This window comes from Delphinapterus leucas, chromosome 4, assembly GCF_059928025.1.
Source record: "Delphinapterus leucas isolate spDelLeu-1000000601 "Yukka" chromosome 4, BTC_Dleu_Yukka2, whole genome shotgun sequence".
NCBI classification, from domain to species: Eukaryota; Metazoa; Chordata; class Mammalia; order Artiodactyla; family Monodontidae; genus Delphinapterus; species Delphinapterus leucas.
This window is the reverse complement of record NC_143132.1, coordinates 67,933,589-67,952,561: the sequence shown is the minus strand read 5'-3', so window position 1 is coordinate 67,952,561 and position 18,973 is coordinate 67,933,589. Positions and strand designations below refer to the sequence as shown.

Here is an 18,973-nt window from a genome sequence, read left to right as displayed (position 1 = left end):
GTATAAAATAGGTAACTAATGAGAACCTACTGTATAGCACAGGGAACTCTACTTGGTGCTCTGTGGTGACCTAAATGGGAAGGAAATCAAAAAAAGAGGGTATGTATGTATACATATAGCTGATTCACTTTGCTGTACAGTAGAAACTAAGACAACATTGTAAAGCAACTATACTCCAGCAAAAATTAATAAAAAAAACCTGATGAATGGATAAAGAAGATATAGTATACACACACAATGGAATACTACACAGCCATAAAAAGAACAAAATGTTGCCATTTGCAGCAACGTGGATGGACCTGGAAGGCATTATGCTAAGTGAAATATGTCAGACAGAGAAAGACAAACACTTATGATATCACTTATATGTGGAATCTAAAATATACAACAAACTAGTGAATATAACAAAAGGAAACAGATTCACAGATATGGAGAACTAGTGGTTACCAGTGGGGAGAGGGAAGGGGGCAGTGGCAGTATAGGGGTAGGGGAGTTAGAGGTACCAACTATTAGCTATAAAATAAGCTACAAAGACATATTGTACAGCACAGGGAATATAGTCAATATTTTATAATAACTATACATGGGAATATAACCTTTAAAAATTGTGAATCACTGTGTTGTACAGAAGTAACTTAAATAATATTGTACAGCAACTATGCTTCAATTTAAAAAAATAAAATAAATTAAAAAAAGAATTGGGGGAATGAGGTGGTAAGGGGTGACAGCTTTGATATGGCGAAATGTCCTAAAATTGATTGTGGTTATGGCTGCACGACTCTGTGAATATACTAAAAACCATTGAATCATGCACTTTAATGAGTGAACTGTATATGGTATATGAATTATATCTCAGTAAAGCTGTTCCAAAAAAGAAAGTATAGAAAGGGATTTAAAATATACAAATATGACTTCATTGGTGGAGCTGACGTTCAGCTGCAGGTAGAGACCTTGATACCAAGGTGACCTCTAGGATACTTGGTGCTGAGAGTTTACTAATGAGACCTGGTAACTCTAGCCACAAATGGGACAGGAGATAAAGACAGGCAGAAGGTAAGAGTTAGTAGTGCAAACATCTCATCCAGAAAAGAAAGCACCCTGGAATCTTTGTGGCTAGAAAATTTATACCTACAGTTTATTAGACCAAGCTCCTCTAAAGCAGATGTTTTCTTATTCCTTTTTGTATTCCTAATGATTTGTAGAGGGCCTGAATTTTAATGGCTACTCAAACTATGTGTGTTAAAGGTTTTGGTTAATAGAGTAAACATTAAATCAACACTGTTAGGTTTGTCAAATGGTGCCCAGAATGAGGTTTTCACCAGTCTGAGGATAGACGAGAAAAACAAGGTCAACGTGAGATCTGTATTTGTTAAAGAGTAAATAGGAAGAAGGACCATAAAAATTAAGGCTTTTATATAATTGGTTGCAATTTAAACCTGTATATTAAAAAGCAGAATACTTACAATTATACTATGGGATTAAGGGCCAACACAGTTTCTCCTTTTGAGGTATAAATGTAACCTAAGTTCTTGGTTTCTGATTTAAAAAGAAAAATCAAACTTCTAGATTCAAACAAACAAGCAGGCAAACAAGCAAACAGGGAAATACTAGAATTTGCTTTAAAATGTGCTAGAAGATTTTATTTAAGTGTGATAGGATAGATACATCCTATCACACTTAAGTAAATTACAGTTTTCATAGGATAAAATAACTTTCTCTTCACGAAGGAAAAAGAGGCATCTTGGGTTTTTCTGAGGAAATATTTCCTTTGTGGTCTTTTTAGAAGGCTCGAGCTAAATATTATATTTTGCATGTCATGTTTTCGGTTATAGGCATAATTTAATTCTCAGTAACCATTCAAAACATAGAATAAACTGATTATAAAACCTCCACCACTTTCTTGGGGGAAAAGAGAGCTGGAATCACCATAGTGTAATAATGTTGGAGGAACAGCTGGGAGTTGCTTGAGGAGAAGGGTCAGTCCCAAACACAACTGTTCCATATAAGAATGTGACAGGAGGATGCCAGATGAAGGATGAAGAGAGCAACCAATACCTAAAATGTAGGACTGGAAGTCTCTTAATATAGAAAGAACCAGAATTATTCAATTAGCTATGATAAAGTAATTCAGACTAATTGCATGAGGGATGAGGCTTCCTTTTTTTTTTTTTTTTTATAAAAAAGGCCAAAATATTACTTAAAAAATTGTTTATTATGTATAGGCAATATCCTAAGTACTGTATGCATATTAGCTAACGTCATCCTCATAAAAACCTCATGAGTTTCAGATAGAGATATCTGTTCTTCAGGTGAGGCAAGTGAGGCCCAAGCACACAAAGTGACTGCTCAAGGCCATAAGGCTCTTATGTTAGGTAGTAACTGGGATTTGAATCCAGTCGGTCTGGCTCTAGAGTCCAAACTCTCAACCATTACACTATATACTTAGATTATATAGCCCATCTACTAGGTTGTCTATCTCTAGTTACAACAGGTTGAACAGTATAAAATTTAGGTTGAGAAGATAGACATATTTTAAAAATGGGATGGTAGAGACATATATAATGCTTGGGGCAACCCAAGAGGCAGTAATAGGAAAAGTGGTCCAAACTGAATGGCATTCAAATCCCCGTGCAAGCCCCCTTCCCTGGGGGCTTTCCATTGTTTTCCATTTTGAATCAGTTTTATTGAGGTACAGTTTACATAGGATAAAATGCACCCATTTTAAGAGTGTAGCTCTGAGTCTTGGCAAATGTTTTTGCCTGTGTAACCACTACTGTCACCCCAAAAGGTTCCCTAATGTCCCTTTCAAGTCAATCCTCACCCCATTTGCAGCCCTAGGCCACTGCTTGTTTTCTTTCTACCATTAGAGATAGAATATCATATAAATTGCACAGTACTGTTTGTACTTTTTTTTTTCAGTCCAGATTTTTTCACTCAGCATGATGTTTTTGTGATTTACCTGTGTTGTTGTGTGTAACTGCCTTTGCATTTGACATTTCCTTCAAGGAATAGATCCCTTTCACACATCTTATTCATCCTTAAAGGCCTATTCAGATGATATCTTTTACTTTCTTCTTTACTTCAAATCCTAACCCGCATAGTACTGTAGAGTTTCATCCTCACAGCAGGTATGCAAGCAAGATCACACGAATGTTGCATTTTTCTAGTCAACATTTGTACCTTGTCCCCTAATAATCACTTATCTGTTTACTAAGTCATGTCTTTAAGTCATCTCTTTAGGCATCTTTAATATTTCTTTTGGCATGTTGACTTGCATGTTTTGCACTCGAGCACCTAATTTTCTGCATCATACCTTGCATAACAGGGAAGGTGGAAATGGGAACAATTTCACCCTTAAAAGTAATGATAGGGAATCTTTAAATTGATAACCACTGAACCACAAAAAAGCAACATAAGCTAAAAAATAATTTAGATATTTCCTCCAGAGAAAACACTCTTCTTTTAGAATTTTACTTATTTTTATTTTTTTATTTTTGGCTGCACTGTGAGGCTTGTGGGATCTTAGTTCCCCAACCAGGGACTGAACCTGGGCCCTGGGCAGTGAAAGTGCAGAGTCCTAACCACTGGATCGCCAAGGAACTCCCTTTTATTTTTTTGCTTTTTTTTTGAGAATTTTAAAAGAAGGAACTAATAGTTCCATTAAAAAAGAAAATACACAATTTTGTCGATACTTGAGATTATAATTCTGTATAATACACTTCTAAGTTATTTTATTTGGGAAGAAATATGAGGAGAAAGAAAAAATAAATGAAGGGGAAGAGAAAAGAAAAAAGCTAAAAGAAAGACTTAAACATAGAATATAATATACAGACAGAGACTGACAGGCTCAAAAAGAAAACCAAACACCGAGAAAGACGTACTAAAAGAGGGACAGATGCGCGTAACACGCGTCACTTACGTGTTCGTGTATTATCTATTATGTGGTAATATTTCCATCTTGTGGCCTTTTAGGGTATTTCCTCTAAAGGGTTTTAAAGTCAAATTATTGCTCATTATAAGCATAAATGGGAATCATCTCTTGGTATGTACTCTAAAGGTCAATTGAATTAAGCCGAAGACTAGAAACTAGAATTTCCAGAGCTTACATATGGTATCACTTTTTAGTACAGAGGGAAAATGGGATGGAATGCACAAAGCACCCCATTCACATAGATAATGAGGGACAGTTCACAGAGATAAGGTGCCTACTGCTTCTTGGCCACTTCCTGTGCTATGTGTAGGGAAGTCCAGGACCAATTGCTTTCTCTAACCTCAGTCATATTTTCTTATCTCCCCTCCATCTCCTCTGGCTCTCACCTCAATTCATCCCCTTCCTCCAAACTTCCTGGTCAGATCAATTCCATTTGACTTCTGTTATCACCATGGTTCTTTCACCATGCATGCCTTTTTTTTGGAGGGGGGTCACGCTGCACAGCTTGTAGGATCATAGTTCCCCAACCAGGAATTGAACCTGGGCCCCAGCAGTGAAAGCGCCAAGTCCTAACCAGTGGACCACCAGGGAATTCCCATGCATGCCTATTTTTTGACTAGTGAGTGGTTGGTGTAAGGTGGGGGAAAGTAGGAAGCATGCCTTGTGCACAATTGTCCTGAGAGAAGGAAGCAGGTGGTTCCTTACCTACTTATTTACATGATGTTCCATTCAAATTTGATCATTAGGCATATGACCCAGGCTCATCTAATCAGAGTCTAGAATACCCTGGCCAGAGTCATTTGATTCAAGCCTGCGTTATTGGGTAGAATAATTCTCTGCAAAGGACTCTATGTCATGTTATCAGGTCAAATCAACTAGATTGCTACTCATTCATTCCTTCATTCATTCACTTATTCTATGCGTATTCAGGTGTCAGGTGTTCTGGACACAGCGCTGAACAATACAGACATAGTTCCTGCTCGTATGAAGCTCAGAGTATTGCAGAGGAATCAGAGGGAAGCGAGAGCTGAGGAACTGTGTGAGGAGGGCTTGGGGTCTCTGTGGAGGTCAGGAGGGAATTGGGTGTTGTGTGCTCTTAAGTTACCTGTTGGTTGGTGTTACTTTAAAGGCTTATGACTTGATTGATAAATTTTAGGGGGAGAAAAGATCAACAAAAGAAAAAGATTGTGATTGGCCTTATTAAATCAGAAGTTTAGTTGATAAGAATCTATTTTGGTTAACTGAAGAGCTGTGGAAGATTAACTTGGGTATACATAAACGGCAAAAGTGAGGAAGAAAGCACGGTCAGCAAGTGTGTGTGGGTAGTATGATTTGAAAAGACTTCCAGGAGAAAGTGAATTTTGAAAAAGAGTTAAAAGCTCGTGGTGGACAATGATAGAGGAGACAAAACTTGATAGCTCTTCAGGTAAAACTACTGTGCCAAAAACTAATAAGTGCTTGTGGGGAGGTACCAGGCAGATTGGCTTATAAGAGAACTGAAAGAAGGTGGGGCTGGAATTCCAGGCTGAGATACTTGGATTAGATTGTATAGATTGTGTGAGTGATAGGTTTCCATGGAGGTGTTAGTAATGAGAGTGAAGAATTGTTGGTCCATCTCCTGATAGACAGAGACATGGCCAAGAGCTTAAATTCCAGAATGCCCACCCAACTGCCTGGGTTCCTAAGGCTTAAAGGAGACTTACAACAAGCACACAGGACACTTTGGGCAATGCCCACGTGTTGCTCCTCCCCAGAGCTCTGACCCTATTTTCCTGTCTGTCTCCTCTCCTGGATGAATTGTGCCAGACTGTGTGTGAGCCAGGAGGACACGAATTTACCTGTCTGAGGGTCAGCTGAGGTGTCTGTGTAGTGGCTTTTTATTTTGGCCACTTTGCTACTCTTTCCTCCTCCTTTCGGTAAGAGCATTCTGATTGCCCTTTGGGGATCCAACCCCCCCTCTTACTCTCAGTCTAAGTAGTTTGGGAGAACGCCACTCTAGCTTCAGGGATGGACTTGTGATCTTAGGCTGTCTAATCAACGTGGTTTCTGGGACTTTTCCAAGAAATCCTGGGAAGTAAGGAGAGTCTAGCAGTAAGGATTTTATGAGCCTGAAGCTGCTGCAGAGGCTGAAAACTGCTAAGCCCAAGGAAAAGGAACAAAGAGATGAAGATGAGAGCATCTAGTTGTACCTGGAGTATTTCTGAGATTTTTCAGTATTGTGAGCTAATAATATTCCTTCTTTTGTTTAAGCCAGTTTGGTCTGAATTTTCTATTGCATGCAGCTGAGAGTCCCACCCTTGACTATAGCCTAATTCTTGGCTTTTTTTCTCATATGCCCATGTTTTGACCTTGGCCATCTGGATTTTACTTCCTTGTCTGGGAGAGGAGTCCCTGAAGAGCAGAACTGTCAAACTACCTACTGGAAGCCTCTTTTCCCTTCAATCCCACCCTGGGATTTTTCTTTAGGCTTTTTCCCCCCATAGGCTTTTCAAGAGGAAGAAGAAGAAGGAGAGGGAGACATGGAAGGGAAGAGAGAAAGACACTAGTATTTACTAAAAGACTGTCCCTTTATTCCTCTTTCTTAAAACTCCACTCCATAGCATCATGGCTCCTGAAGTCGTTTTGGTCTTTGACCTTCATTAGAGCACCCTTTCTTTGCCAGGCAGTGTGTGGGGTGCAATGCGAGGAAGGAAACTTTCAGTCCCTCATAAAGGTTAGAAACTTTAGCCAACAATGATGCCTGAGTGAGACGTCCCACGCACGAGAAGGGCTAAGAACTTGTAGGTCCTTTTGGCTCATTCTACCCGCCTAGACCGTCACTCCTCATCCCATGAGAATCTCTAAAGTGACTGACATAGGATGTACGTTCTTTGTTTCTTGGCATCTTTTCCCAAGGGTTTGTGGTGGTTGGGTTCTGTATGCAAAGCTGGTTTCATTATCATCTTTTACTCAGTTGATTGATTAATTTGAGGCATATTGAAATCCTACTTAAAATAATCACCACCTATTTAAGAGTTTGAAAATTTACAAATTGCTTTTACATATATCATCTTATTTCCTCTTCAAAAGAAAATTGGTTGGAAAGTAGGCTGGGTATTAGGGTGATTTTACAGATGAGGAGACTGACTTGAGCAGAGCCGTGTCTTTCCTGAGATGATGCAGCCAGTAAGTGGGGGGGCCATAGCTGAAGCTGGAGGCTGAGTCATTCAACCCATATTCAGGGATTCACACCCTCCCCTCATGCCCCACCCCTCATCATGCACTCTCTGATAGCTCAGTCTGGGACTGAGGAAAATACAAAAGGAGCGTAAAACACGGTCTTATTGAAAAATCAAGGTACATATGCAAGACATGAACAGCTCCATGGGATATAAATTGGGCCAGACTTTTATCTTCAGAAGCTCTATGAAATAAAAAAGATTATGATGTCTCTCCTTCATATAATTGAAGAATACAAAACAAGTCTAAACTAAAGTGTAGGGATTCCACTTAAGTTTTTTGCCTCTCACTGTTGTGGCCTCTCCCATTGCAGAGCACAGGCTCCGGACGCACAGGCTCAGCGGCCATGGCTCACGGGCCCAGCCGCTCTGCGACACGTGGGATCTTCCCGGACCGGGGCACGAACCCACGTCCCCTGCATTGGCAGGTGGACTCGCAACCACTGCGTCACCAGGGAAGCCCAATCCACTTAAGTTTTGATTATTTTTTATGACAACTACTTCAGTGCTTCTTTTTGAAATATCCAATATCCTTTTAAGAAGAGTTTTTTCTGTGCCCTTGATTTGCTCGTGTCCTAAGCTTAGTTGACTTATGGGGGGGTCCAGCACATTATATTTTGAGTAATATAATGGCAAAAGTGGTGGCTAAACATAGTGACACTAGTTTTATGGTTTTATGCCCCTTGGTATATGGAATATAATAGGTACTCAAGAAATACTTGTTAAGTACAAGGGAACAATATATTTAATTTAAGCGCTATAAAAACACTCCACTCAGTACTAAATCTGTCCCAGGATATTTAAAAACATTTAGGGACCATACTCCTGATATTTTGAACCACTAGACTAAAGAATAGTTGAGCTCAAGGGTTCAAACGGATAATCAAATTAAATTACTATCAATTTTGCAGAAGTCAGTTGCTCAGATGTTTGAAAAGGCAAGTCGAATCCCAGGCTACATCTAGTGACCTCATTTAGATATTGGCTTTTTGAGGTAACCACTTTAATCTGTCTTGCTTGGATCAGTCTAACTCTGCTTTATTACACAGTGAACTTCTATCTAAGTGAAGGATGTACCTGCCAAGCTTCAACCTTCTTGATATCTGCACAGGAACCGTTGGTGAAGAGCCCTCTCCCAGGTATGCAGGTGTATATATCTTGCAGGGCATGAGCAATGGAGTAGACGGCTAAGTAGACATTGTAGGATATCCGTAAATGTGTATAATCCATGTAAGGGGTCTCGACACTACTGATGTTCTCATCCCCTGTACAGAGAGGTCGGAAGGCGGTGGAGCTGTTGCTTATCCTGCCACCACCTTCTTCGTGACCTCTCAGGAAGGTGTCCATGGGTAATGGTCCTTTAGCACCTTCTTGGAGGTGGCAGTTAAATGTTTCTTCCCAAAACTCCTTAGCAAAACCGTTGTGGACAGACTTCCTGGGATGGACTTTCTGCAGGAATTCCCGGAAACCTGGGATCTGCCCCGCCTTCAAAGCGAATCCAATGGTGCCTCCGACCACATGGAAGTACTCAGGCATGGCGATCAAGGAAGAGCTGGCCCAGGCCTCGCTGGCCAGCCAGATCCTACCCGTGATATTTCGCCGGACGATTTCCTTGATGAGGGGTTCCAGGTCTGGGCCACTGGAGAAGACGACGATGACTTTGGCTGTGGAATTCTGTATCACCTCCACCACTTGCTGGATCTCTTCCTCATCAGAGTACTGGGAGATGAGTTCGCTGAAGTCGATGCAGATATCCCTCTCCTCAGCTTCCTCTCGGAACTTCTCGATCCCTGGCCGACCATAGTCGTCATCAGCGGCAATTGTGCCCACCCAGTTCCAGCGGAAGTACTCGATGATGTCAGCCATGGCGGTGGCCTGGTGTTCATCATTGGGGATGGTACGCAGGAAGGACTTGAACTGATTTTTGTTGCTGAGGAGTCTGCTGGAAGAGGCATAGCTGACCTGGAAAGAACACAGAATGAGTGAGTGATTGAGGTGCCAGGTGAGCCTCCAGACTGTGTGGAGGAGGCTTTTTGAACATTCACTGATCTAATATATCAAATGCTGGTCACTGCAGACAGGATGAAGGAGTGAAGACAACCAGAATCTATTCCTCTCCAGTGTGAGCACTCAAGCATCTGTCAGTCTATCAAGGAGCATTCTAATTCCCAGCAGGTGATCCTTCACAATGCTACCTTCAAAAATGGGTCTGATCATAAAGTCAACCCAACAACAATAGGATCTACTTAACCTTTATGCACTGTTCCATAGTTTCTCCTAACTTCCTCTGTGCTGCCTCATTGGCTACAATATATCCGTGTACATATCTTCTGCCTGTGAGGTCCAGGTTCTCATTTGAACATTTTAGCTTCCCCTTTACTATAATGAACACTTTGTCCATGACTTCTGGAAGGAATCAGGTTCCCTTCGGGTTATGAACCTAAGGCTCTTTAGAGAAGCCTCTGGGGTTCCCCTTTCTTATTCTGCCTAGTTTATCTCTTCCAGTCTCCAGCTATTCCCTCTCTCCCCTCCCCTATCTCCCCACCTCCTCCACGCCAGAAGTACTTTATGACAATTGCAGTCATTTCTAAGAACGGTTTATTATTTAGGCTCAATTAGCCATTTAGGTTCATTAGGCTCAATTCCCCTTCATCACAATCATGATGATGTACATCATTAAATATAGTCAGAAAAACATCCTTTCCTCTCCTGGCTTCTCAGTGAGTTCAACCACCACCGGCAGCCCTTTCCTCTGTGCAATTTCAAGTGGTGGTCGAGGCCTCTTGACAGGCTTTTGTTGTGGGTCTCCAAAACCTAAAGAGGCTGAAAAGGAACCATGGAGAAGCTGCCTTGATGTGTTTCCACTTTCTAGGACATAGCCAATACTATATTTGAGCATGGATGTGGGTCACCAAGGGTAGAAAGCCTTACCTTTTGTGGTAAAAGATTCTTGCCTGAAGAAGTATCCAAATATGTAAAGCATTCGTTGGTGCAGAGCTTCCCAATTTCTTTTCAAGTGGTGGCAAACATAGAAGGTGGGGTGAATGGAGGAGGCTGACCAGCCCTGGTGGGTGTGTTCTGACCACCCTAGACCCCACCCACCATCCCAGACCTGGAGAGGGTCAGTATCTCAGCCTATCTGCAGCACTCCTGTGTGTCTTGGCTCACCAGTTAGGAAGTTCCAAGTTATTGAACCATTTCTTCTGAAGGACAAAGTATTTTTATTTTAACTTGAGGTTTATTCATATTTCATCCCTGCATTCTTTCAGCATTTTTGCCATTAGCAGTCTTGTCTTTCAACTCTTTTTTTTTGAATTTTATTCATTTTTTTATACAGCAGGTTCTTATTAGTTATCCATTTTATACATATTAGTGTATACATGTCAATCCCAATCTCCCAATTCATCACACCACTACCACCCCCCGCCACTTTCCCCCCTTGGTGTCCATACATTTGTTCCCTATGAAGGACAAAACCTTTTTACACTGAATGGAAGGAACGTTTAATATCTCTTGTTCTCCAGTTTTCTAGAGAGATTTAAAACTTCTTAAGAATACCATGTTGAAGAAATTTGGGGGAATGCCTTTTTAATATTTTTCACTGATTGAAACAATTAGTTTTCAATGTTCAGTGCTTTAAAATGAATTCTTTCTATATATTTCTTCTTATTAATGAATAGTTTCTACAACAAAAACATAAAAGACATTGATACATGAAAGACCTGGTCCAACTTTGCTAATGAGCAGGCATTATTTTTCTGACAAGAGCTTTGATTTTGAGAGTTATCATATGAAAGTGATTTTTTTCCTTTTATTAAAATAAGCTCCTTCTTGCTCTACTGTGACACCTCATGAGGCAGGTAGTTAGATTAAGTAATTGTTGAGATGTTATTGTTTTTAGAGAGCTCTATTTGCAGACCCAAACAACAGGCTTCTTGATCAGGTTTTTGCAAATGAAAAGTCTCCTCAGGCCTTTTGTAAATTCACTCAGTATTGCTTACTTCTTGATACTTTTTTGAAAAATGGGCCAAAAAGAGTTTTAAAGATATAAAAATTACAAATAAACACATCCTCCATGGATATGTTTCTCTTAAAGAATGCATTTATAATATTTGTCCACTTTTTAAAAGGAAAACTATAAAAGTGGGGATAAATACCAATTCATTACCCACTCCCCCCAAAAAAAACCCCTTAAAAACACACAAAATTTTTTTATTGTAAGAGGGGAGAGTTTCATGAATGATTCAGAAAACTTCTAACCACAACTTGTTCTAGCTGGTCTGCTTGTTCCAGCCACTTGGTGGCGTGAGTGGCATAAGAAGTTCAACTGGGGCCTCTGCCTTCACCCAACAGGGCGTGGTTCCCAGCTCTGCTGCACATTAGACTCATCTAGGGAGCTTTCAGAACTCCTGACGCCCAGGCTGCATCTCATAGCAGTTAAACCAGGATCTCTGGGGGGTGAGTCCCAGGCATCAGTATTTTTAAAGCTCTTGAAGTGATTCCAACAGGCAGCCATGACAGAGAACCACTGCTGCGGATACACTTACATTGGTTTGACTGATAATCATTATAGTCTTCTCAGCACTTTTATAATTCAAGTTCAACTTAACCTTATATTTCATCCAAACCACAATGAATTAAAACCTTCCCCTTCGTGTTCTTTATTTACTTGATGGCAATTACATCTTATGTCTGTTGGCTATGACAACCTGCTTTAACTGTGTATTTAAAATACTACTATGCAATATGCCAAATATAAAGATGCATATTTGCATCTTGCCCAACACATTTACTCTTGTGGGCTTTGTCAGATCATTTTGGCACAAAGATTATAGAGCCAGGGTTTCCCCATGGGAAACACCTTTAATTCCCTGAAGTAAGGATTCGGGAAATGATGACAAGACTTTTTCAGTTGCCACGTGTATAAAAAGGGATAATGGCTATCACCAAGGAAACAGAGACCTCCCAGCATAGAAATGTGAATTTATCAAAGGTAGTCTTAAAAATTTTAAATACTAGACACTGAAGAAAATAATTTAAAGTGTGATATATAATTAAATTAAAAATGGATATATGAGATGCAACACAATTGAGCTGATTCTCCCACCCATGGACATTTAGGTTGTTTCCAATTTTTCACTATTATAAAATGATGTCACAGCCCTATAAATATTAATATGAAAAAAAGGTTTGCTCTATAGTGTCAATGGGAAAAAAATCAGGTTATAAGATGGCATTTAGAGTTTGCTGTCTTTTTTTGGTGAAAAACATGCAACTTTGAACAAATGTTTATTAAAGCACTTATTTCAGTGAATTGTTAGTATCTGAAAATGTAGACGTCTATTTCCCTGTCTAGGCTGAGTTCCTGCAGGGTGGAAACTGCTTATTCATATACACTCTACAAGTATTTGTTGAATGAAATAGAATATTTTCCATTTCTAGAATGTGCAAGATAATGATTAAGTTCCGATTTTGTGAGAAAATATGCTCTGCTTTCCTCCGAGCTAAACTTTCAACCAGAGGAGAGAGAGGCAGAGACTTTTAAGGGACTAGGGTTTGGGGCAGATATTTTGGGTTTGAAAGGTGGGATTTACATCATTTGGTCTCATTCCTTTTAGTAAAGGCAGAAGAACGGCCATTTACTGATGGAATGGAGTGGAAAATAAATAACTGAACCCTTTGGAATAAAAGACAAAGTTTTATACAAGGTATGTTTAAAAGAATTTTGGAATTGTGAAGGCTCAGTTGACATTGTTGACTCTGGGGTCTCAAAAATCCCCAGTGGTCACGATACAGATAATTAAAAGATCTTTTGTGCCAAAGTAAAGCCAGAGAAGGGAAAATAGCAAACTGTATGGACACTGGGTGTGGCATCCTCCCAGCCTGCTTTCCTGGCCCCTGCCCACATCGCCCCATCTGAGATGGCACGGGTACCTGGGGGATGTAGAAGAGCCCCAGCAGGTTTGCCACCGCTGTGGAGATGCCTGAGCCAGTTGCTCCCACCACCGCGATAGTAGAGGGGATGTGCTCTGAGCAGTTGCAGAACTCATCAAGGTTCAAAGAATCGATTTTGTTCTGGGCCACAAAACTCAGGGTGGCTTCCAGGGCTTTAGAAACAGTGTTGCAAGTGTCGAATATCCTGTATCCCAGGGTCATGTTGGGAAGAAGGGCTGGGCTGCTGTTTATTTCCTCTATGGCAAATATCATAGCTTGTAGCCAGCGAAATCCTCGGAAATTATACCTGGAAGAAAGAAATGGAAGAAAGCAAGAGGCTTTCTGGTCAACTTCTTTAGAGTACAGACTGGGCAAAGCTGGTCTGAGCCTCATTCCATTACTCTGGTTTCATGACGTTGTGTTTTTTGAGACTCAAAGTCCTCTCTGTAAAATGGGGATAACACCTACTTCAGAGGGTGGCTGTGAGCATGAGATAATTATGCACAATTCTCAGCATGGTGCCTCACACAGAGTTAGGGACTAATAATAACAAGGATTGTGGTTAGTAATAGAATGAATCATTTGTATCTGCCTTATCCAACAAAGAATTTGAAATAACTGATATGAGGTACTTTAGTAAAAGTAATACAGAGATTAAAAAAAAACAAAAAAGGACCAGGGAAAATATAAATAGATTAGGATTTGAATACATAAGAAGCTAAAAATAACTTCAGATTTGCAGAGTCACAAATTTAAACTGACATTCCTGGAGGTAGAAGAGGAAAGGGAAATGAGTGATATCTTCATAAACAAACAAGCAAACAAATATTATGCATAGGAAGGCTATTCACAAACAGTGGTCACTTCTGGGTGGTAGAATGATGAGTTTTAAAATTGTGTGCTTTTGTCTTTATACTTTCTATTTTAAAAAATAAGCATGCATTGCTTTTCAAAGAACATTATTTTAAATAAAAATCAAGCAAATTAACAAAGAGAAACAGGGTCAGTGACATAGTTTTCACTCTTCCAGGACACAGCACATAGTGAGAGCTTGATAAATGTTCTGAATCAGTGTATCAGCCCCCAGAGAAGAAAAGCTAACAAGTCTGCAGGTTCTCTCTTTGTATCGTGGGTTTCCTGACTTGAACTCAAAGGCAGGGAGAAAGAAATACAAGCTGTTATACTTCACTGTATCAGTTAGGTTCCTAAATGTCCTGGTCTAACTTTTAATGTGACATTTTCTCTTAGTCATTTTCTTCATGTTTCCTTCATTTATTTATTTTTTTTAAACCTGCAAAGTTATGAAGATCTATTACTGAATTTTTCATTACCTAAAACATCTATGCTGCTAAACTGATTTTCCTATCTTTCTTTAATACAATTTATATATATATAATTTCAGAACAAGCTCTTGCTTGATCTCAGGTATGTATGTGCCACCTGCACAACTCTGTCCAGCGAGGGAACAACAAAAAGGATATTTGTCCACATGGGTTAAGTGAAGGATATAAACAGCATCAGTGAAATTCTACACTTAGTTTTTCTGCACTCATAAAAAAATGTGAAAATGTTATCTAATTTGTGAGCCCTCATTAGAACACGAGCAGAAATCCAGTTTTGTTGGAACGATTCTAGTTTTCATTTTCATTTTCTAGCTATCAGGAAGACCAAGGGAAAGTGCTGGATCCCTTCTGGAAGTTGCAAATCTCAAGAGAAAGTGCTCTTCTCTCTTACAAGATGGGTCAAGACTTGAGGTGCAGTAATGGTCTCTGATGTCCAGATTAAGGCAGGTGATATACAGCCCTCTGTACTCTGCAGAAGTCAGATACTATTTGAAGGAATCGTACCTAGTGTTAGACGCCATATTCTAAGAGTCATGATAAATTAGGGAACATCAGAGAGAGGGCATCCAGAATGGTGAGGGTCTGAAAATCATGTCATGAAACAATTATTTAGAAAACTATTTGGTCTGGAAAAGAAATGATTCAAGGGGGCATGTTAGCTGTCTTCAAATGGCCGAAGAGAGAGTCCAGTGAGAGAGTTAAGATGGATTCTGTGTTTCTCTATCTATGTAGATGGATTCTGTGTTAGCAGGGGGATTTCAGCTTTCTATAAGAATTCTAATGGGAGTGATTCCAAATGCTACGGGCTGCATTTTGAAGACGCCCAGGTCATGCCAGCCACTGAAGTTTCTTTCAGCTTTAAAATCCTTAAAAAAAATAAGAGTGAGGCAGCCAACACTCAGGTATTATGACCACTGGGGCACTTAAGGTCATTAGGAGATTTTACTACTCAGGTTTGCAAAACCTACAATAAATTTCTTTCTAGGCACTTGGTCTTCCATTAAGTAACACAGCCTCCAGGTGAACAATGATGACTGAGTTACCAAGTGACCAAGCACGGCTCCAACAGGCCATGGATTTTTCTATTCAGTATCTTTGACATTTTATTTTTGGAAAAATTTCTTTTAAAAAAATGAGGGGGGGTAATAATAAGCTTCAGCATGGTTACCAATCACCATTTTTGAAAAGAGAGAACCAACTTTGCAAAAATTATTTTGTGTTTGGTACCGCTTTTCTCCAACCACCAGGAGGAGAAAAGACTCTCCAAGGTGGCTCCTGACCTTACCTGATACATTCCACAGACTCCGGCCTCGACTTTAGATCTTGATCTTTGGCTGCTACTCCAAAATGAATAGGAAAGAGCCCCCCGAGGATAATGTCCCCTTTCTTCTGGGCTCGCTGGTCAGGCCCATAGGCAGAAGTACACCAGGTAAAAGCCAAGAAGATCCAACAGCAGCTATAAAATGCCATAGTTCTGCTTTCTCTCCAGGGGGAGGGACAAGGGTGCTGGTGGTCTGGGGGCCCCTGAGAACTTTCCCCCTTGGTGTGACTTACTCCCTGCGGTGGAGGCACATGTCTACAGAATTAGTAACAGAATGGAACCGTGGTGTTTGAATTTCCACTTCTGCCCTCTCCATTGCAGACTAGTGAGGCGGGTGTTTCTTGAGTCTTCAGAAGCCACATCATGCAGAGACCGCCTGTAGTACTTTCTAAAAACAAAAGAGAAACAAAATGAATTCAACTAAGCCTAAATCCCATGTTGTTATGATGACTGAAACAGAAGTGGCTCAGAATTTCCATTTAGGGAGGCTGAGGGGTAGCAGGTGGGGAGGGCATGGCTTTGAGCCTCATTTTTATAGCACTTCACATAAGATACAGAACATTTCAATTGCCCGTATCAGAGAAGGACCATGTTCATTTTAAAGAGGCCATTGATAAGCTGAGGCCTTCACTGATGTTGCCACTGGATTTTAATCCCTTCATTCTTCCATGTGAATAATGCACAGAATTGGCCTAGTGGTAGCAGTTCCTTGTATTATACTACTAGCAATGCTATTTTATTCAGCATATATGTTTGTATGGAAAATACAGAATGAGTCATAGTTAAGTTTAAATCTGACTCCAAATCAAACAAAAATGTCAGAGAAGGCCACTTATTTTTATTTATTATTGTACTCCGCCCCACCCCCCCACGCTTTCGGGGCCTCCTCATCCCAGATTTCTGGTTCCATTTATAATATGATACTCCATAAACCTTTGAAGAATAGTTCTTGGAAAGGATGCAGATAAATCAAGGGTTGGATTGTGTTCTACCAAACTCTACAGCTGGATCTAGGGAATGGTCCTTCTGCTTCAGCATCATTATCCTAGTAGGAACTCTCTGCTCTTCCCGCTCCGCACACTATCTCACCCACTCTGTGGGTCAATTACTAATTACCAGTTACATGCCAACGTTGACTGACTGTACAGCCTCTCCTGAGGTTCAGGCCCAAGCACTGAACTGTCGACTGGACGTCGCCACCTGGATGTCCCACAGGTGCTTCCAACTTGACAGACTCTAAACTCACCTTCCTCCCAACCTTGTTCCTCCTTCACTGTCTTCTTCCTCAGCAAACGACATGCCATCCACAAAGACACAAAATAAGGAATCCTCCTTACCCCCTCCCTCTTCTCATCATCATCCTTCATATTCAAACAAGCACCACGTCCTGTAGACTCTACTTCCTAAATCTCTTTGGAATCCATCCACACCTTCCCATTTCCAAGGCCATCTTAAGTACCCTGGCATTTCTTACTTGGGTTTATGCAACTATTTCCTGACTGGTCTTCCTGCCTTCAGTCTTGTCCCTTTGCAACCCACCTCTGCAAGTCTTTGGATGCCACGGAACAAGTGGTTTGAAGCACAGGCTCTGGAGTTAAACCTGGCTTTGAATCACAGTTCCACTATTTCCTAACATATGACTTTGGGAAAGTCACTTAACCTCTGATCTCAATAAAATAATGCATGGAGAGCCATTAGCACAGTGTAACTAGTAAACCCACAGGAAATGCCAGCTGTAATGAATACCTTTCCAGCCTCACTCTTGCTAGTCTTCCCTTTGAACTCCATACTGCATGCACACTGAATTTCCTTTAGATCCTCAAGTTAGGCCTTTTAAAAAATTCTCAGACCTCACACATGCTGTTCCACCTCCTTGGTCCCTCTGGAAAACATCTACTTGTCTTTTAGCTTTCAGACGTCCATAACTGTTGGAGCATGGCTTGGTCAACTGTGGGGTCGTTGTGTGAATGGAGAAAAGAACTCCTATGGGCCAGATACAACCTTGTACCAAGATGTCCAGCTTGGGGAGTGGAGCACAGGTTGGATTTCTACCCACACTAACCCCTCAGTTGTGCAGTGAGCAACTTTGAGGACTCCTTAAGGAGGCCTGCCCTGGACTCTCAGATTAGGTAGGTCCACCTGTTATAGTCTTTTATATCTTGGATTTTGGAGTTCCTCTCTTGGAAGATTGATCATACTTTGTTATAATTAGATGCATAAATGTCTGATTCCAGACCCCAAGCTCTTAACCATTGTCATATGCTGCCCCTGCCCCTTAGGAAGGGGGCTCTTTCTCCTACAGCGTTACAAGTAGAGGGTGCTGGGCCCCGAATGGAAGGAGCACCCCAGCAGACACTCAACAGTCACAGAACTGTCTGAAATAACATCTGAACATCCATGACCATCCTAGTTCTCTGACTCCAGTCCTGCTCTTAGATTTTTGGCTTCATTTCTTAACCTTGGTCATATATTCATTCATACATTTAATAAGTACATGTGCTAAGGACTGGAAATATAAAGGTACCACACACATCATGTTCCCTGCCCTCAGGAGCTCCCCAGCCAGTGGGCAGAAGTTACCTCAACATTCAGAAGAGAAAAAAATATATATAGTATATATATTGTTGTTTCCAATGACTAAATTCAACTTTGCTCCCCAGTACTTAGCACAATGTCTGAAATAGTAACTGTTGAATAAATGCTGGTTGAATGCATGCACAAGAAAAGAAAATACTTTGGGAGGAGACAGAAACTAGCATTTATTGAACGAAGCAGAGTGTCAGGTCCTTTAAACATCCAATGTATTTTAAATTTCACAGTGGTAAAGAGGGCCATACAAACTCCACTTTTGAGATGGGGGACTGGATTACTCAAGTGAGAAATTCTGGCACTTGAATTAAGAAGGCCTCAAGAACTCAGAATATTAAGGAGTCCTGTGTGGTGTACTGAATTAGGAAAGGGAACATTATAACTGGCTAGGGGAAGTCACTGAGACCTGTTAGATTTTTCCTGTGAAAGATTAACTACTTGGAGAAGTTTATTAACTTCATTAGTCCATTCAAGAGAAAATTCATGGCAAGAAGTAATAGATGAAGGAGAGATTTCAGGTCAATTTGTAGCAATTAACTCCTCGAGTCTAATGTAGTCTCCAAACCACCCTTTTTAGTCCAATTACCAGGGTCTAATTTGCTTTCAAAGATGAGAATCATTCTAGATCCTCCCTGCC

At 40.6% G+C, this 18,973-nt stretch overlaps 1 protein-coding gene across 1 annotated transcript in view; it reads right to left on the bottom strand.

The window, feature by feature from the left end:
* CASR (calcium sensing receptor) overlaps positions 1 to 17,468 on the bottom strand; it is a 30,045-nt gene extending 12,577 nt beyond the window's left edge. The window contains exons 1-3 of the mRNA XM_022566988.3: positions 15,712 to 17,468; positions 13,084 to 13,390; positions 8,227 to 9,111 (exon numbers count right to left, since the gene is read on the bottom strand). Coding sequence (XP_022422696.1) covers positions 8,227 to 9,111; positions 13,084 to 13,390; positions 15,712 to 15,896 — 1,377 coding nt within the window. The 5' untranslated portion in view covers positions 15,897 to 17,468. The remainder of the gene's footprint in view (positions 1 to 8,226; positions 9,112 to 13,083; positions 13,391 to 15,711) is intronic.
* Between the last annotated feature and the right edge of the window lie 1,505 nt (positions 17,469 to 18,973).